This window comes from Lingula anatina, chromosome 2 (genome assembly GCF_051362555.1).
Source record: "Lingula anatina isolate TDL-2025a chromosome 2, LinAna3.0, whole genome shotgun sequence".
NCBI classification, from domain to species: Eukaryota; Metazoa; Brachiopoda; class Lingulata; order Lingulida; family Lingulidae; genus Lingula; species Lingula anatina.
In genome coordinates this window covers 47,031,945-47,052,660 of record NC_141768.1, presented here as the reverse complement: position 1 = coordinate 47,052,660, position 20,716 = coordinate 47,031,945, and the positions used below count along the sequence as shown (strand labels likewise).

The following is a 20,716-nucleotide window of genomic DNA, read 5'->3' as shown; positions in this document are numbered from 1 at the left end:
ATAAGTAAGAAGATGAAAGTTTTAACTACCAATTCTTTATAATTGCGGTCTTGGGCAGGTAAATAGCCTCTACTTCCGAGTTAGGTTATATCAAAATGTGTTTATTTTCATACAATCTAAACCGCTTAGAATCCGCACATGTCTGTGAATACGGAAGCGCTGCGTTAGTTGTGCCGATAACGCAATAAAGAATGTCCAAACAGCAGCTTTGGTCAGAGTTATTTATTGCAATCGGATATTTCAGTGTCGTCCAATAAATACGACATATCTGACCACACAACCAACATTTAATTCAATGAAATTTAAGTTATCTCTTCCGGGATTTTACTGCGCAATCGAAATTTCCTTTAAAAAGTAATTTTTCCTATTCACGAGTGTTTGCTTGATCCGTCTCTGCACTTGAATTTGACCTTTTATAGCATTTTATCTAATTTTTTAGTTCAAAATGTTAATCGTAACTTTTATACCGCCATGTCATGTCCTATACATTTCACAGGGGAATATCGGCATTAGGTACATGTCCTTTTATTTGAGGGGTTTAATCGTTTTTAAGGTCCGAATTCGGAGAGATAAGTAGTTTGCGGGTTATGTAGACAAAGGAATATGATTTTGGGTAATTTAAAACGTGGATAGTACACCTAAGTTTAATGAAGTAAAAAAGTGACTTAATCAATGTGAACTGACTACAATATTCAACCACGGTACATAGCACACCCCATGTGAAGCATACTAAAAATTGATCTCTTTCATAAAAACTCTCTCTTGCGAGAAAAAGGACCCTTCTTAAAAGTTGTAATTATAGGAAAATATTACGATACAAAAACATTTTTGTGTGAGATTTAAATGATGCCACATGCACACATAAAAACAGAGGGCAGACAAAAAACAAAGTCACAACTTTTGGCGAAAGCAGTAGTTCTTTAAACTTTAATCCCTGACATGTTCTGAATCCAGTAAGCAAATACATAAAAAAGATAATCGGGACACTAAGCCATAGCAATCACTAAGACCAAACACGGGAGTAACTTATCCTTACAAACATGTTACAAATTGTGTAGAAAATATACATGAAGTGTATGTAATGTATTGAAAACGAAAAAAAAAAAAGAAAAAAGAATCAATAAGAATACCTGTTTACATTTATCAAATGAGCTGTTGAAAAATAAAAATAGCGAAATTATAAATCGGATGGAATTCTAAAGGTTTTATTATAAATGATTGAAGGGAGATACTTAAATTCAAAGAAAAGTAGTTGTAAGAAAGAAAACATCGACTTGCACGCCAGAGCAGTGTCAGATTCAAGTCTGCATTTGTGTTTTTACCGTGGGTAGTACATGTACAACGATTAATATTATATGGAGTTATCTACATAGGATCACCCCTTGCCCCTCATTTCGGCAATTAAAATTCTCGTTTTACAAGTTTATTATTCATATAGCATTCATAAACAATGTGACGATACCCAAAGTTGATTAAAACTAAAAAAAAAACTTGTTGCATATTACACAGTTTAGCACCAGGTCTGGGCACCGGTGGCACTGTTTTACAGGTACAATGTAAGCCCCGTCCACTAACGTCATTCTAACCTTAATCTGAATGGCAATAATGAAGGACAGGCTCTATAGATGTATGTTAAATAAATCTCTATTTTAAATTAATTTTTCGTCATTTTAATTTGAGCTCTTTGTCATGTTAAACTCAACACTTAGACTCGAATTGCGTGACTGATGGGATGAACACAAAAATATAAAGCGTCATTAAGTTTTTTCAGACAGCACGGCTTCATTCCTCGGTGCCTCAGTTCCGCATTAACCAGTTCAACTCCCAGTGGTGAAGGTCACGTTTCATGTCGTTTCTGGCTTTGCTATTCTCTAAACTGCGTCGCACGCGTTGGTGAGGCACATCTTCCACTGTGAACGGAGAAATGGCCACCCTACTGCGCGTCGGACACGCCGAGCCGGCCCAGTTCTCTATCTTGCGCTGAAGACCCTCGTTGATGTAGTCTTTGTTGGCATCGGGGGTCACGTGGAATGTCACATTGGTCACTTTGGAGTTGTGCACCAGCAAAATCTAACAATGAAATGAAAAGTAAAGGCAAATAGCCCACAACATAACCGCCTTGTCTTACATGTAGCTGTCACGATGCTGAACGCTTTATACTGAATATCTAAAGGTTTACAGAAGGGTTTGGTTAGGTTCTTGTAAAGCACAGGGGATGTATAACAAGTTTGTTGTACAGAAAACATATTTTCCGAGTTACAAAAGACTGAATGTAGAATCCAGAGTCACCCAAAGAAAAAAGTATACGTGCTTATGTATTATCTACTTTAACATATCTTGAATGACGCAATAATCAACTTGTTATTATATTAAAACTCACTTACTTTAATCACATTATGTAGAGCAGAGAGGTCATTATCTCGCTCAATGTACACCCTAACGTGACCAGAAGCACGCATTGCCATTACTTGCTCTAACAAGTCCATTATTGGGCTGGGGTTTTCTGCTCCACTGTACAGGCGTTTTTCAATGTCATTATCTTCTGGGCGATAGGTGGCCGTCACAGTATCAACTGTCAAATAAAACAGATGCATTTACTTTTGATTCAAAACTTACTTGAAGGTGAAGACATGTGACACACTTTATTTCCAACGTGCAAATAGCTCATTTATGTTTTCCAACTTCCATATTTTAACGCAAACTTTACAGAGTAAAACATCACGTTTTGTCTATATATGTCTGTACCCCTCAATACTTAGTACTATTTTCATCAGTTGAGTACTGCTTTGAGAGCAAAACCTTATTTCAGTACAATGGCAATTTAAGACTCCCCGTACCAAGAATCCCGTGTAGTATTGTGTTCTCCAGACAAACCATCCGGTCACACGATAAGTGATGGACAGTGGAGTTCGGATTCTCGGTGTTAAAGAACGCCGCCTTGTTGTGCATATCTCTAAACGGTGTACTGGCTTTGAATATGAAATCTCCCAGGAACGCCAGACAGGAACGTACTTTCTTTTCCCAAACAGACCCTGAAAAAAGTTAAAAGTAATTGATACATTTTTCGTACGCCGAAATATTTTAAAATGAATTCAAGTAGAAATAAACTAAATGCATGTATGGCAATATCATTATCTATGTCTTATATGAAGGCCTAAAAAATAACATATGTCGCATTTTGTCAGAGATAATCTGCAATTGACTCAAGTACCTGTTGACGGGTTTAATTAATGTTTACAATATTTCCCCATGGAAACCGTTCTGACCTGATCCCTTGCACTTTCCACACGCATTTACGAAACAGTCCCTGGCATTTCCTGCTTTCAGTGTTCGTGATCCCACAGCGGATTGAACCTTTTTCATTAGGGCCTTTAGTTCCTTTTCCCTATGTGATTTAGTAGCTTGGCAAAATGGTGATGGCTGTGCTGAATTACAGTATCGTCTGCATAAAGAAATTGTGGAGTGAATAATTTAGGGTATCGCTAAATAGTTCACAACTGTCTTGAAACTTTTGATGATTTATGTCGCTACGAAGGGGACAATTTCACAACTAATCTAAGAGAAAGATTAAAATACATTAATTCCCAACTCTCTTCAAAATAATCACAAACAAAATATCAAAATTGATTTGAAAGTAAAAATGAGAATTAATTAATATTCCCTAGATCTACAACAAATTTTGTCATATGGTAAATGTTGGAATACACGGGAGGTTAATCTTAAACTATTAAGCCATGTTCAAATATCTCTAAGTTCATGGACCCTTTTAGATTCCTGGCGACCTGTTGTAATGGAGAATGCAACTTACTTTTCCGTAAAGTGGTATACATGGGTAATTTGTAGAGACAAAACATTAAGCCCGCTAAATACTGTTTTGTTTTTTTTTTTTTTTTCTGCGAGCACACTTCCATTTCTAAATTGGTTCATCTCGATCGCCAGGAAAAAGGCACCATTCATGTTACAAAAATTACATGTAGTATTGTACAAACCTCCCAGAACCCAACTGTACAGATACATAAAACATGTCTTCCCCTAAAGTTGGAGTCTTGCACGCACGTTCTGGTCGCCTTGGAACAATAATAGGACCACCTGTAAAGGTAAAATGTATGTTTTGTAGTTCCAGAAGTACGTGTAATTGTAGCTTAACAGCTATTTGACTTTAAAATAAGTTTTAATAGTGTTTTTGAGTTGCAAATATTTGGATTACCGCATATTACCATTATTACCTCATGACGTGTTCACAATATATCTACGACCATCACGCCATTGGACTACAGGAGTGCTAAAAGAGAAACACGCCTGTTAAAATCCACTTTACCTCTTTGAATCTGATAGGCAAACGTGTCCATGTCATCGATGTCTCTCTGCTTCCGTTTTCCACTCCCTGTCCACATGTACAATGGAGTACCACTCTGTGATGTATTTGAGGGATGTATGTCTATGTATACGCCATCAGAGTGTATTCCAATGTTGAGACTGAGTTGATCAAATATTACTAAAGGAAGGCAAGACCTGACAACCTGCAGCGTTAGTTCTTTAACGGTTTTCTTAGATCCTTGCGTCAGTGCTATATACACGGCTTGCCCCATCTGGTACCTAAGTTTTTCATTTGGGTGTCTGTTCTCAATATTTATTAAATTCACGGATCTAACACTGTAGCCTTTTACCACAATTATCTCTTCCTCGAGGTCAGTTATAACTTGTTCAAGACATTCTACTACTTTCTCTTCAAGGCGGAAATATCGAAAGTACTGCCGCTGTTTATGTGGACACAGAAAGTCCTGTATTTTGAAGTGTTCAGAAATAGGTTGACTTCTATTCCAGCCATCAAACAGTTTTGGTATTCTGGGCTCTCCGTCAAGTTCCTCCGGGATGGCATACTGATGCTCCTCTATAGGTGGTGCATTCACCACACGCAGTTGTGCCTTCAGCAGTGAAACGACTTCACCAAAGTCACCCTCTTGAGGCAAAACGCACACTTTTATCCTGTCATTTTCTTGACGCACATGGTCGAATCCTGCGCACCTTGCAAGCCGAGCTAATTCCTGAATTTTTGTCGGGTTTGATTTTTTTAAAGTAAGTTCGGCTGCCCTGGAATAAAATGTTTCACAATATAAATTGTAGTATATCTTATGACAACTAAGTTGATAACCGGTGTATGGACATTGCTATTTTGAATAAATCATAGGCACTTTACCTCCCTTCATAATGAAGCGAACTGTTCCCATGCTGACCCTGTGGATGAGATGATGTTGGTTCGTCCCATGCCTCCAATAGTTTGAGCCACTGAATACCTGCCCCTGCAAAGAAATGTACACAATTCGAAAATTTAACAAGACAATACAGGGTATACACCCTATGCAATGATATGACTATTGCAAAAATCATAATGCGCATAATAAAATATAGATGGTGTTCATATCCCAATAGAATTATATGAGCTATTTCATCTCACTGTGCCTCAGGCAAGCCCTAACGTTGAAACCAGATCTCCGTCTTGGTCATAATAACCATCTAATGACAGGCTTTGTTAATTCAAGAATGTAAATATATTTACAACCTTGTACCTTTTGTATCAGAATCATCATCTGGCCATGTCTGGTAAACCAATGCAGCTAAGCGCCGGATCAGAAACACCATTTTAGGTGCCATCATCCTGTCTGCACAGCTGCTCCAATTGTCATCAGATATCTCTAGACAGTCAGTGCAGCGTCTTCCAGGGTTGCCACACCAGGTGTCAAGACGTTCGCGGTTTTCAAACATTACATCTCCGTACGTGTACTGCACCAAACTGTAAGCAGATTGATTAATTCACACACACACACACACACACACAAACACGCCTCAGAGCACATTAACATAAGGTTTTTACAATGCATATTACTGGAGAGTTACAGATGTTTAATTTTGTGCATGTCGCAATATGAGATTATAATTTATCAACAAAGACCCTTTTTGCGTTTAAGAATTAATGTGTATTGCAGGACTCCTATTAGTACGAGGTTGTAGTGATTGTTTTACCTTTCGAATCGGTCACTATCCCGAGTAATCCTTGTCTCCATTGGCATGCAAACGTCTTCCAAGGAAACGTCTTTGACATTCTGTGGCGATTCTGTTGCTTCACATTCGTCTCTGAGTACATATTCTTAAACAGTAAATGACAAAGAACATAAACCACAAATAAAGGCCCATTTCCAGCTGCTAAAAGCCCTCGAGCGTGCTTTGCGAATTTGGTTTATAACTACCTTTTTAAGTCTGCCTTTTCTATTATGTAATGGCATGATTAGGTCAAATAAAGGCAATGAACTTACTATGTTTACAAAAATGTTGACCCCTTTACACAATGTCGTTTAAGTATCGACGTTACACTAAGTAGCAGACATAGCACCACATCACATAGCTTACGTGGAGGACTTTTCTTATTCGTCTGAGCAGCTCTACCACGCCGAATCCCCTTTCCATTAGGTGTCACAATATCACGTATGGCATTTGTTACACGGACATTCCCTGTCTTAAAGTCAATTTGTATTAGGTTCAAAGATGTGTTCGTTGGTGTCGAAGTAAATATGGGTAAGCCATCCGCACTCATTTCTTTACGTTCGCCTGTACTATTCCCACCGCAAGAATACGTCATTTGTGGGGAAAAGTCTATTTTGGGGTCTTTGTTTCGTAAATACCCCTTAACTCTCTCCAAAACGTCACAACGAGGGTGTCGGTAGGTAGGATGATACCAAGGATCGCCAGTAGTTACGACAACAGATGGATTAACAGCTTTTAAAAAGGAGTCATTGTTCGCGTGAGAACTTGCAGCTCCATGGTGAGCTAATTTGTATACAGTTGCTGCTATTTTATCCGAATTGAGAAGGGCTTTGTTCACAGAGCTCATATCTCCAGGAAATAGCATACTCTGGGTTTTGTATGTCAAACGCAGAACCAGGCCCCCGTCATTGCTAGAAGAACCTTGGCCAGATGAAAGTATGTGTATCTGTGCATTACCTGAGCATATGTTTGGGTTATATGTTCCTCTATTACAATTTCCCAAGAGACAAGGCTGTATTCTTCTCACATTTCTCTTTTCAAAGAAATCGGCTACCCCATTAGCAGCATTTTGTGGTATAATTAAGGTCACATTAGATTTTATTTTCGCCCACAATCCGCTTGCGTTAAGAACAGGCTGGAGCTTGTTCACATGGTCTGAATCTGTGTGTGTTATGTAGACGCGATCAAGTTTTTTCAAATGATTTCCTAAAAAGCGCGTGACTTTTGCAGCTGTCCAGAATCCTGTGGATTTTGAAGACAAGGACCCCATGTCTATAAATATGATGTCCCCAGCATAACGTCCGTTTCTCGGACACTGGATAACTGTGGCATCCCCCTGGCCCACTGGGAGAATGAAAACGCGCAATGCGTTTTTGGCTGCTTTAGGTAGAGCAGGATCGCCTAAAAATAAAAATGACAAGAGACACGTAATGGAACTGACTAGGAAAACATGCTATACAGCATATGTTGTATATAACGTTGGCACAAAAACACTAAATTTCAACATTTATCTAAACTGTATAATACCGTGAAACTTTGTTCTTCATATCATGTACAATTTGGTCAAAATTAAGAACAACCAACTGCCGGATTACTTGTAGATTCATTTGTTTCGTATATATTTTGTGCAGGATGAACAATTACTAATATATCAACACATTTTAAATAATAAAACAAAAGCAGCGTCACGGGTCCAATATGTGGAAGATACAGTAATTGAACGCCATCTTGGAGTTGTTCAATAGTTAAAGAAAATCATTGATACACTGTAATATCAAAGTCCAATCACTTAATATCAGAGGTACACCGACCGAACTTGCTGAATACATGCATCTATAAAAACCCTGCATGTGATAGTGCAATTAACGACAATTAAAACACGCCGAACTCCCCCCATCACTGATTCAGATCTTGCACAAGTGTACAAAAGTTACGTTAAATTATGGTTGAGCATACTGCTTGCCATGTTTGGCCCCCTAAGCTAATCATTGAACAGTGCAATCTATTGGTATGTACCGGTATTCAGGAGAAAGCAATAAATATTATGTCCCGGTCTTACAATAAAATGATACATAAGAAAATGAAGTGTTAACTTAGTTATTCCGGAGTACATACGTTTGTCTTGATATATCCTTGTCATCTTTTAACCTCAAAGAAAGACGCAATTTGAAAAAAGAATCAATGGAGGGTAACTCAAGTGACATATCTAAGTTAGACAAAATTAGGCATCTTTTTCTCACCTGCATTGTCGCTGTAGACAGTATTATCATTCTTTACCGTATCCTCTGGTATTCTTATGGCTAAAGTATTGTCCGGAAGTATTTTGGAATCACAGAAATTTTCTCCACATGTTGTCCAATTCTTGATTAAACGCATATCCGCCTGTCTAGCTCCTCCGAGTCTCAGAACAGCTGTGTTACCGTTATCGGCACTTCCTACCACCTCTAAATCTAATATTGAATAAAACAAATTCATTATTTTCCTTGCTTGCGTGTACCTGCAAGTACATGTACCAGAGATGGAAAGAAAAAAAAACTAGAAGCAAGCAATTTACAATATTCACATTGAATTCCTAATTAAGATCGTAAATAAAATTAATGTGCAATAAGGAAAGAAAGTAAATGTAGAAGAATTACTTATGCATAAAGGTGTTTTTGATGAGCAATTATAAGCATAACACAAATTGAACTTATGACAAAAGTTACCACACGTATTCAGAGTAAAATGAACATGGTTCCTGTAGGAAAACGCTTAGCTAAAGGTCTGCTAGGCACGGTATGTCTATAGGCCACATCAAACTTTTGTCTAAATAGCACATTTTCTACGTCGAATTTGGCTCTTTGAACCCCAGAGTTTTTATTTTTGTAAAATAATATTTGTATTTCCAAATGATATACCTTTCCTTGTGACGGTTTTCACCAAGTCGCGCAGCACAGAAAACTTGCTTTGCAAATGCCCGTTTATCTCGCCCCCTTTCTTGTACTCATTGCTGAAACAGTTAATATAGAGTATTAATGTCTATTATCATAACACCAGCGAAATTGATCGATTGTACGCAGAATATTAATATGATCCTATTCCATTAAACGTAACATTTGTTGTTATATACAGCTATTTTTTCTTGTAATTAAAAGCAAGCGTTGATTTTGGCATGTGACTGAAATGCCCAGTACGCCTACTCCTTTTTCCGTTTCCATGCTTAATTGACTTTGTATTTTATGGGTACCATGATGTGCTGAAGGTTTTACCCCCTGCACAAATATCCGTAGTAGGGACAGGTCCATCAATGCAAAATGTTTCATATGTAAAGCTATGGTAGCAATTTGCAATAATTATTCAATTGGACAACGTTTTGAAAAAGAATATAGTCAACCAAACAATTACAACCAGAAAAGGCTTGCTTTTAAATCTACATTTAAAATGTAGTTATATAATTAAACAGTAGAATTACCTTATTGAACATGGCTTCGTGCTCCGTTTACGTCGACTTCCATTTCTCTGTGCCAAGCAAACCATGCCTCTCTTGTTTACAATGGTTTTGTCTTTTGCTAAGGGTATGGGCTTATTAAATGTATCGTGGTTAAACGCGTGTTCCCTAAAACGGTAAAAATGAATACTAAAAAATGTTTCTGGCCCCGTCGCAATGTCACTGCTTTAAAAGTTACATTATACAGCATTCGTACGTTCTTTACCTGGTTTATGTTTTAGAAAGCCGTTTCCACAGAACACAACGTCAAAATGAAAGCCAGAATGCCTGATCAAAGAGTACATGTAGTTAAAAAATATAAGCAAAATGCGCAACTACACAATATTCTTTTTTAAAAACTTGAAATACTTTGCATAGCGAGTTTGAGTCCAACAAGATCAAGAGTGACTGATAGTAGGTTCCTATATGTATAATTGTTAAAGATTGACACACGTACCACCATGTTCTTCCCATTGCCACAACACTCAGGCTAACTGCTTTCTTCTTGGCAAGGACGAGTTTCAAGCCGCCTGTGATACGAAAATGTCCTGTTGCAAGCGCACCCAGCTCGTTCTCAAAATCGAAGTGCAGATTCAGTTCAGGTTTGAGGCTATGAAAATAAAAATAAGAATTTGCACCCGCAACAGCCTACAGAAGCTTTCATATTATTTCGTTCACATAAGGATATTTTGTCGGTATTTAATCGAATAACACAATCTTTTCGCAGTTACATGTATAATATGAAAAATAATATACCCGTACATGTATAAGTACAAAATATTTAACTTAATTGAATCCTTGTATCGTGAAGCCCCTATTACACGTACATTCGTTGATCCACTCTTACAAATATATGTAATCAAAAACTGTGTTTCAAATTTTGCCAACATGACGGGAGCAAAGGAGTGAGAGTTTTAGGGAAAACCTACCTTATTTCAAAGGGCGCAGTAAATGCAATGCTGAATAGGTCGCCAAAGCCCCAGGATACGCCAACGTCTATTTCAAACTTTATTTAAAAAAAAACATCGCAACACGTTAAATTATTTAACAGGCTCTCAAATATTTCTACTTATACTGGTTTATGGTGCATTTCACTACAATAACTTAAACATGAACAAACTGTTTACAATGGAATTGTTTTTGTTTTCAAATACCCCCTGTACACTTAACTACTTTTATTCTAAACCACATTAATTAATTTCAGATCTCTTAATGACATGATTCATTCTATGCAACCGGTCAGTTTTAACAATTAAACGTTCTTTTGTGGACATTAATTGGTGTCACCAAAATATGAAAGCAGCGGCAAACACAATCTATCTATAAAATTTCCATTACAACCACGACACAGAATACGACACAATGTTGTGATACCTTTGGATAGATAGACATATACCCCTCTGCATCTCCATTTAAGTTAACGGTAGATCGAAGCGGCGTAAAAGGTCTTAACTCTGTAGTGGAGTCCAAGCCCCTTTCCTTTGAATGTGCTGAAAGTTCACAAATGTCGAAAATAATACTTATTATAATAAGCTGATATTGTCTTTGTAAAAGTTTTGGTGTCTTGTCTCTATCTCAGCGTATAGATCATGCTGAAATGTGTAACGCTGACGTATGGGAGATATTAGATATATTACGTTTCAGTGCGGTAGATGCACGAGTGTACTTACTTAGAGTGTATTTCGCAACTGACGTGAAACCAAATGTCGACGAAAATTCGGAGCTTGCTTCAAAATTAGCTTCAAACCACAACGCTGCATTAACGGACACGTCCAGTTTTACCGTTGCCCCAAGAGGGAGAGGTATGAGAGGGAAAGAGATGACAGGAATGGGCTTCCCCTTCCACAGTAACATTTCCAGGTCCGCAGAGACTTCACCATTAACCTTTAATTCCAACTCATAATTGACCTTAGCCTCCGCATCAAACTAAAAGAACAAAACACAAAGTTTTCTTCTGCATATTTCTGTACGATGAATTTCCTCTCTAGTATTATTCCATGGCAGTGTGCCATGATTCTTGGCTGAATATACTAAATAAGAATTGCTTGTATTTATTTTTTAAGTCGTGCATTCACATATTAAATGTTAGTTACCCATATGTATATGCTTTAAAATATTAATCTGATGCTAAGAAAAGAATCATCAAGAGTCATCAATATTTCATAAAAGATCACAAATTTCGTCTTTTCCTTATATATTATTTCTTACCTGAAGCAAATAATGTTTCAAACGGCCTCTTTTGGTCGCAGGATCCATATCAATTTCAAGCTCACTGGAAGAAAATAAATTGCATTACGCAAACCTGCATGTACTAGGTACTGCCATGGATGTGTTTCCTTACATCGCAGTTAAATAATCGCACAAGAGTCATATAAACATTATGGTATAAACCAGCGCTCCTTTAACCCGCAGCTCCCACGAGGCATCACCTCTTTGCGTTATAAATGGTCATTCCGGAATAAATACTTATAAAGAAGGGATACCCCCCCTCCTGAAAGTTCGTCTATTTCCTCATGCATACGAACAAAATAAGATACGAGAAATATTCGGATGTTCGTAAAAAAAAAAAAAGATGGTGAGAGAACCAAGTGATTTGCACGGTTTCAAAAGAGGGAGAAAGGGATAAAATGACAGCGCAAAGTTCTACTGTACTTGTTGGTGGAAAAGAAATTGCATTTTTTCCAATTTTTATATACTAGTTTAATTTGCTACACTCATACTCTCAATTTATACCGACAAATAATAATATGCGTTATTTATTCATTTTCCGGTAAAGGGTCTCTTCTTTAGCCGCAACGAAAGTGTTTCAATAACAAGTTGATCAGCCCCCACACTACATTTATATGCAAGCAGTTGCACAGTTTATGAATTCTTAACAGAAATAATACTTACAAAGTAAATGAACTGTCGAAATATGCATAACAAGATATACAGTTAAGTTCAGTTGCAACTTCACCATTCATATGCCAGTTCCTCCCGGGGGATTCCCGGGACCGCTCGTGATTAAGAAGCGTGCTTCCGCTTTCAAACGATAAGTCCTTCTCACGGCTCACTTTGGCTTTGAATTGTCCACCAGCCCTTCCTGATGACTGGTCATAATTAAAGTTGCTCCCTACGCCTCTTTCGTTAACACTCCAATGGATTGGTGTTAACTTTTTTGTCAACAAGTCCTTAAGAAACCCTGCCCTCTTCTGGCGATGGTGTGAGTCATTTGTCACTTTTCCAGGCTCGTGCCGATAGAATATCTTAGCATGTTCAAACATATCTACAAAACTAAAAAAATGACCTTTTTAAATAAAGAATACATTTTTCGTGATAAAATTTGCGCAATTTCATGACAGCTACCAACCATGAGCTTTTTAAAGGAATTCTACAGAATTGTAAAAAGAACAAAACTATTCTTGAAAACACGGATAGATATATTGTGAAAAAATAACATTTTGACATACGTAACACTTCATTAATGATGTGCTGTTAATTAAGGTATATTCTTGTAAATTGAACCCAAAACACATACTTTGCAACAGATGTTGATAGTTCTACTTTTCTGTCGGACCGGATCTTTATGCTGTCTATTTTACGGTGTATCCCAGCAACGCTGTGTGGGGGTGGACTCAGGTAACACCCCCACTTGCTGCTCCCCATCACGATGTCACCAGGAGACCAGGTGGACGCCAGGCTGCTGTGGTTTACGATTACTAGGATGTTCGGACCCTTGCACAGAACGCGCTGAAACACATTGGTTATTGAATAAGGTAATCCTTCAGACATATTGAATAGTTCTTTGCTTTTATAAATTTAACAATATAAAGTGCCTGTCAGTTTTCAACAAACAAGACACGTATTAAAGGGTAAAAATGCACTATGTAGCATAATACGGAAGGAAGTACATGTACGTCAGTTTTTTCTTCTTATCAATCTTTTTTGCCTGCTCATCTAACAAATACACTGCAACTAAACCATTAATTGACCTCGACTTCTATGGAGTATATGTATGGAGTATACGCTAAATGGCGTTCAGGACAAATCGTTCATTTTTACTTATATCATATAACTTTTAACTCTTATTTTATTTCAGCATTATTGTCATGTGTTGCGACATAAAACACCCACTAACCTTTACCCCCTCCGTGTCATCCAGAGTAATAATATTTGCCAGTCGTCCATAACTTTTCACTTGAAGTTTTTCTCCAGTCACATCATGCTCTAAGTCTACGTTGTGTGTAAAGTCTCTGCCATTCTGTGTAAATTCGCTGGTCGAAGAATATAGCAAACATACGACATATGCAAGATGCTGCAGTGTCAACGCCATCTTTGTGGGGAACCCAGGGTAGTAGTCCATATACAGACATAAACTCTGTCTCCGTTCACGCGGAGAAATATCGAACTGAACTACTTTCTGCGTTGCTGTGAGAGGAAAGTGTTTACATATTAAAACGGGACAGCAAACATAGAAAAGCTGATAGGTTGTCAATAAAGATTTATTTTGAAGTTGAAAAACTGCTAAGGATAAGGTAAATTAAGATAACTAGCACTTATCATTTTGTTTGGTAGATGTAATTTGTACTTTGGATAAGTCGCCTTTAACTGGTTAGATACGTAGGCACAAAATGTCACGCAATTAAGGTTCTTTGTTTGCTTTGAAGAAAATTTATGTGAATAGATGAAAAGTTTCGCAAAGGCAAATTGAGCACTCTTAGAGCACTCTACCATAAAACCAGTGGCAGATTAAGAGTGGGGTCAGGGGGTCCTGACCCCCCCTCCCTTCGATTGCTTGTCCCCTATTGTCCCCCCTTTAAATAATCCTAGATCCGCCCCTGAAAACACTGAATTTTGAACGTACTTTGTACAGAATCTCTAACACAATCGTGGCTGCATAGTTTCCACTCATAGAAGGTCGCAGTGTAGGGGGGTCTAGCAATAAAGACAAACAGTTTATTTATCACACTACCTAGACATGTTTACTTTCTCTGGTAATCTCCACAAACACACGCTAATCTCATTTTTTCATTTAGCAATTGTATATTAATCAATAAATATTTGCGGACTGACAAGATGTATTTGTGCAAAAACAGTTCAACAATTAATCAAAGCACTCGAGAAAGCATCAGATAAGATGGCCACCCCGGTGCTTTCACTCGGCCGGACATACTTTATTGCTGTCCATATTTTACAATAGGGTATTTAGTTTTTTATCAATCACACTCGAATAGAGCAATAAAAATATAATGGATCTCACGCTCGGTGACGTGTTTTAAATAAAAATAGATTAATGTATCTTTCTTTATCGTCATGAAAAGAACATTTTAGACAGGTTTATCTTAAAGAAATATTTAACAAGTTTCAAGATGATAACTTTGCTACTTAGGGGAGACGTAATTCTTTCTAAGCGTGATATTAATTGATGTGGATGGTAACTTTCAGCTTCATTTTTGATAAGATAAACTTATTTTCGCCAAGGTTTGTCTGGAAACCATGCAAATACAAAACTAGTAGACAGCGAGCCAATTCATGGGATGCGTACTGAAACGTTATTTATACAGACTAAGGGGGTGCAAGACAGGTTCATTAGTCATATAATACCAGTTGTCTTCTTACCGCTTGAAGAGTCTACGTAAATAGTGTAGTTTTTTAGTTTAAACAATAATCATCTGGTAAAATTGAATTTAGCACATAAGAGAAAAATGCTGATTGAAAGAGGCATTTTTATTTATCGCAGTTATCTTACATAATAACGAGTGCATGTTTTACAGCTAATTAATGAAATGCGTTGCATTCTGCTTTATGGCAACCTAGTAAGAAAAATATGAAGGCTTCCCAGTTGATAAAAATATATAGAGGTACCACCCGCAGGTAAACAGGTCTGCTATTCGAATACATGATGCATGTATGTAAACACAATGGGCAATAGAAGTGTCACCCCCTACTGAACCAATACTTTGGGGGAGATAAATGACTGTGGAATGATGTGCTACTGGTATCAGTTCATTAACATCAAATTTCACAAAAAGACCAACAATACAATTTCATGGTACAGCGGTTTTATACTCATTGTTCATATTATAAGTAGACCAGGCATTAAAACATTGATTACTCTGATTCAGGGGGTGACACTTCTATTGTCCAGTGTATGTAGGTACAATAACGACACACATTAGTCAAAAATTGCTATGCGACTAATTAAAAAGGTTATTAAACACAATTAAGACAGCCTTAGATAAACAAGAAACGGTTAAAACAATGTTAAAACAATTTCATTACAAGCGCAGTCTGATAGCTCTCTTAACATATTAAGCCTTGTTTATCCGCACACAAGTAGCAGATATGTAAATTCAAACATCAATCATGCTTTAAAATCACAATTCAAAATACCATTATAACGGTTCTAATATTACCGTTTGCATTGCTAAAATGTCAGTAACGGTTATATTCAAAGCAAAGTTTAATTATTTCATTCCTGCACCATTCAAGGGGTTACCTGAACGGTTGTATACGTCCCCGATGGTGATATTGCCGTCATCGAGCCGTAAATCTTCAACATATCTGGCACCCTGGGTATATTCAAAGTCATTTCAAAAGTCTCCGTGGGAGGAAGTGTGTCACAGGAACCCTCTTTGGAACCAAAGCACACTTCAAAGCGAAGGGGAAGGGTGTTTGGAAAACCGTCAAAGGTCTGGCGCCAGTTTACTGTACACTCGTCCTTCTGGCATGCGATAGTGGGTTTGATGCCTAAAATCCAACAGAAAAATTAACGATTGAGATAATAAAACTATCCTTTAAAGCTGACATACAAAATGTTGTAAATTCCTATAATTATATATTATACATGGAATTTGTTTTCGTCACAATATTGATATTTAAAAGATGTTTCCTTTTAACTAAACTTTGAAATATGATGAATATTTGATATAAATAATATACTTTTTGCTACGTTTAACCTTTCTATCTCCTTGAGTCAGCAGATGATTGATTTAATCTTAACTGCAAAGACAACACATGTTGAGGTGCCTGGAGCAGAGTTCTTACAATTCTAAGTTTTTCAGATCCTCAATAGCACGTGTTTACTTTTGTGTGTATTTAGATGTTTTTTCTTTTTTTTCTTTTTTTTTTTTTTTTTTTGGGGGGGGGGTGCTTTCTCATATATTTTTGCGTGAGTAATACAATTTTCCATCCCAACAATGACAATGAATTTAACAACGAGTATGGTTCAATCTAATGTTATAATGATTATAACTTACCTTTGAATAATGGCGTCGTAGCCAAAATAAAGACAGCAGTATTCTTGGGTTCACTGACTTTACCAGCTGAATTTTCAGCCATTACCTCCACGCTGTAGGGTCCATCTTTCAGAGAAAGTCCATCGAAGCAAACGTCTGTACGTAGTCCACTATCAGTCCAGTTCACAACAGTTTGGTTCTCTGGCCCCAGAACACGTACGAAATACCGATGAATGCCAACAATGTCTAGAAATCCCGACCAGGAGACATGAATGCTCGAATTAATGGACTGGTATGGCTTAAATGCATGGAAAGGACGGTCATTCGTTAGCATGGAGAATACACTGGCATTTTCGGATATCGGTGGTTTGGTGACAATATTCACAAGTTTAGCGTTGGCGACCGTCACCAGGTCAACTTTATTGCTACACCGTATGGTCACGTGGACATCTTCACCTTGATGAAGGGTTACAGAAACAGGGCCTGTGTGGCTAGTGTTGGTTGTTGGTTGCCAAGGTATCAAGTCTTGGGCGCTTGTGGACCGCCCTGAAATACCAGTAGACAATGACTTCAAACACTAAATTGTCTTTATAGGAAAGGAAATGTGGAAAGACATTGAGATAAAAATAAATTCCTCAAACAAGATGTTTGCCTTTGTATGAAATAATAATAACCTGGAAAGGCACACATACCGTAATCACCAAAAAAATCTGGAAACAAATTTCCAATACCTGTATATACAACAGCATATTATGCTGGTCGAAGGATTATGTTATGCAGTACCAGAACAATGCAAAAATTAACACAAGTATGCATTTTCCACTCATACCACTTAATTCTTACCCATTGTCCAGGTGCATCCGGTTACTGTTGTTTCATTGTCGAATGCTTCCCATTGAGCCCAAACTTGGTAGTCAGATGTTTTGTTTTCTGTTTCGAGAACAGAAACGTAGACACTATGAATAATAGGTGGTGTCCAATCTAGAATAAGGACCTCAGAAAAGAAGGCAGCAGTGGACACGGCGTTGTTTTCAGAAATAACTGTGGCGTAGATTGGAGTTCCATGTACTGCAGACACATCGAAGACAGCACTGGTGGCTTTGCCTATGTCAATAAGAGGCTGCAATTGGAATCCGCCTTTAGTAGTCCCAAAGCCTACCATGTGTCTCTTTATACCACTGTCGGGGTCATTGATACCATGGGTTATCTCAATGGAGGACTGTCCTACCTGCCTTAGTACCGGTCTACTAGAATGTGTCCCCGAGCTCCTGCTGCAGATCACAGCAGTTGCTGCCTGAATTCTGATTGGTTGTCCATATCTTTCTAACTGGCAAACATATGGCGCTGATGATTTCATAGAGTTGTAAATTGAGACTGAGCATGATATCTTGTTTGGCAATTCCTTACAAACGAATGACTCCTGGATGCCCTCGCATGACAAAGTAAGAGCAGTTTGGGTGTCATCTGGATGTAATATTACACCCAACATCCCACCATTGTAAAATAAGGTCTTTGGTATGTTCAATGGAATGATACTAAATATACTCTTATCGTTGTTAAACTTGTATACCTCCCTCCGCGAATGATTTGAACTTGGAACTTGCAAGGTGACTTGTTTAAATGAGTAACATATGTTATCTGTTGGCGGTGTTATATCAATGAACAATCTCTCACTATGTACCCATTCAGACACGAGTCCTGCTGCATCCACGCCTCGTACAGACGCCCACACATTACTGGCGTGAGTCAAATTTAAACCCTGCAGTTTTATGGCGTTGTTCAGCCCAACGTCAGTTATTCGATGGATGTCCGCGAGACCTGGGGAAGAACCAATGGTCACTTCGTAATGGGATATTCCGGAATGGTAGTCATCAAAGCCTGTCCAAGAGACACCAATTGTTTCCGCCGACTGCTGACTTGGCTTGTTATGAAACAAGGCCGTGTTATACACTTTACCAGTAATTGGTTTATGATTGTCGATACTTACACCATCCGAAGTGGACGACGAAGACAGACCAACCTTGTTATAAGCCACGATGGTCGTATAGTACCTGACGCCTTCCACAAGTTCGAGGTCAGGTGACGTAAAATTTGTGGATAGCCCAAGGTCAATTGTACCATGAACGTCATCGCCTGCAACAAAAATGGCTTAATTAACCCCATAATGTAAACACGGCCAGTTTAACACTTTCTACGTGATTTGTAATGTATTCAATATCATAGCAGTGCTACATAAATTACAAATATATAAACGATTGCGCTCTCTGTGTAATACAAAAACCGCACATTACTTACCTTCGGGGAATGTTCCTATGTGCAGCTCATAGTGATCAATTTGGCTCTGGGTGTCAGTAAATACATCTGTCCAGTCTACCGAGAGAGTATGCATGTTTCTTGAAAATTCAATGTCAACGTCACAACGGTCCCCACAGTCTATCACGTGTTTTCCTCGGCGCTGTGATGGCGGTGTTAGGTCAACCATGACACCATTTGACATGTGCTCAGTGAATGTGCTAAAGTCTGTCCATGCACGAAGATAGACAGCATACTTTTGTTTGTGATTAAGGAATCTACCACCTGGAAGACAATATGAAAAGTAATTCAAGTGGCCAATGTCGAACCATGGTTGCTCTGTTGTCAAGTCAAATATACCGTCCCCGCCCGTGGAATTGTAAAAACCTATGCTCCACTCATATCTTTGTATCGAGCCGCCGTTGGCTTTTGGTCCAAACCAATGTCCCGAAAGGCATTTTGAAGAACACGTAAACGCAGCATCCAATAATGTTCCGTCTGCTACGACAATCTTGTTTTTGGCCGTATTTCCCTTTCCCGCTGTGCAATTAGGCAACGCTCCAGCAGACATGCATTTCCGACCTACCACTGCGCATGTGCAGTCAGAATTACAGTAATGGATATCGCAAGAGTGTTTTTCAATGTCCAAAATTCCTGAAGTGCGCGCAGAATTGCCACTGACCACCTTTACTGTGATTCTACCAATATGACTTCTCAGTCCAGCGCCATTTTCTGCCCATAAAGCAAGGAATAACAATTGCCCTGGTATAATACCAACAGTTGTGTTGATATTAATGGTCTGAAGGTCTCCGATTTCGTGTTTGGTTTGGACAGCCCCACCTGTGACATTACTGTCACTGTAGGAGGTACCGACGGCAACGTAGTAGTAACTGATACCAGAATGGGGGTCTGCGAATCCTGTCCAAGAAAGATTCACGGATGACACTCCATCCACTATAGTCCAAATCAAAGGTTCTTTGAAACCTCCGATATGAGGTGGAGATGAATCCACAAGAACTGGTTCTGAAGTTGATGATGTACACAAGCCTGCTGCGTTGCAAGCTGTTACGGTCACAGTGTATGTATCTCCATCGGATAATGTCTGATTCCGTGGCAAATTTAACTGAACAAAATCAACATCGCCAAGCTCAATGGGTGGTATTGGAACAGCGCCATCGTGGTGCGTGTTTATTTTGACAAGATGGCTAATCACTGGACTGTTGTCATCGGTGAACTTCCATGTGCACCTAAGCTGCGAGGGATCAAATTGTGTGCCATTACGCCTGGAAACTTGAATATCCTGCAAGTCGATTGTCGGGGAAATGACAACTTTGGGCGGGGTGACATCGATTATCACAAACTGTGAAGACTGGTTAACGGTTAACCCTACACTGTTTTCTGCCAAAACTGTAGCATAGAGGCGGGTCGCTTCTGGCAGCTGTAGCCCAGTACCAATGGCAGATGATGCCGAGTAAACGTTGGTCATGTTCTTAATGTCACATATGTAAGGTTCTGTGCCAAGACACCAGCTGTAGCGTTTAATACCACTCTCTGCGTCATGGAAACCAAACCATCTCACTGACACCGATGACCTGTTGGTTATAGAATATTGACAACCTAAGTAAATTATCTTCAAATATCGCCGTCGGGCTTAACCATGAATAACGTAAAGGATGGAACAAATAATATTGAGCTAATTAGA

The 20,716-nt window shown here is 38.4% G+C and overlaps 2 protein-coding genes across 3 annotated transcripts in view; both read right to left on the bottom strand.

Annotated features, from left to right (window-relative positions):
• Positions 1-1,407: 1,407 nt before the first annotated feature.
• LOC106155674 (uncharacterized) lies at positions 1,408-13,880 on the bottom strand. The gene is made up of 21 exons (XM_087004399.1): positions 13,623-13,880; positions 13,023-13,234; positions 12,398-12,778; positions 11,714-11,777; positions 11,176-11,431; positions 10,880-10,995; positions 10,435-10,511; positions 9,963-10,115; positions 9,491-9,634; positions 8,937-9,028; positions 8,280-8,489; positions 6,406-7,440; positions 6,022-6,145; positions 5,568-5,791; positions 5,198-5,300; positions 4,319-5,091; positions 3,990-4,089; positions 3,267-3,472; positions 2,838-3,032; positions 2,385-2,572; positions 1,408-2,070 (listed from the first exon to the last, which is right to left on the bottom strand). The coding sequence occupies exons 1-21, from the start codon at positions 13,845-13,847 to the stop codon at positions 1,798-1,800; spliced, it is 5,151 nt and encodes a 1,716-aa protein (XP_086860525.1). The 5' UTR covers positions 13,848-13,880; the 3' UTR covers positions 1,408-1,797.
• A 1,313-nt stretch (positions 13,881-15,193) lies between these two features.
• Positions 15,194-20,716, bottom strand: part of LOC106155675 (uncharacterized) — a 29,383-nt gene continuing 23,860 nt past the window's right edge. For both annotated transcript variants that reach the window (XM_087004910.1, XM_013530609.3), the window contains exons 17-20: positions 19,018-20,606; positions 17,566-18,855; positions 16,744-17,268; positions 15,194-16,234 (exon numbers count right to left, since the gene is read on the bottom strand). In XM_087004910.1, the coding sequence (XP_086861036.1) occupies positions 15,972-16,234; positions 16,744-17,268; positions 17,566-18,855; positions 19,018-20,606 (3,667 nt within the window). In that variant the 3' untranslated portion in view covers positions 15,194-15,971. The remainder of the gene's footprint in view (positions 16,235-16,743; positions 17,269-17,565; positions 18,856-19,017; positions 20,607-20,716) is intronic.

Coding starts and splice junctions, on each gene's coding strand:
- LOC106155674 (XM_087004399.1), bottom strand. CDS start 13,847: ATGGACTACTACCCTGGGTTCCCCACAAAGATGGCGTTGACACTGCAG. Junction 3,473..3,989: donor GTACAGTTGGGTTCTGGGAG/GTTTGTACAATA, acceptor AGCGATACCCTA/AATTATTCACTCCACAATTT. Junction 3,033..3,266: donor TGGAAAGTGCAAGGGATCAG/GTCAGAACGGTT, acceptor AACTTTTTTCAG/GGTCTGTTTGGGAAAAGAAA.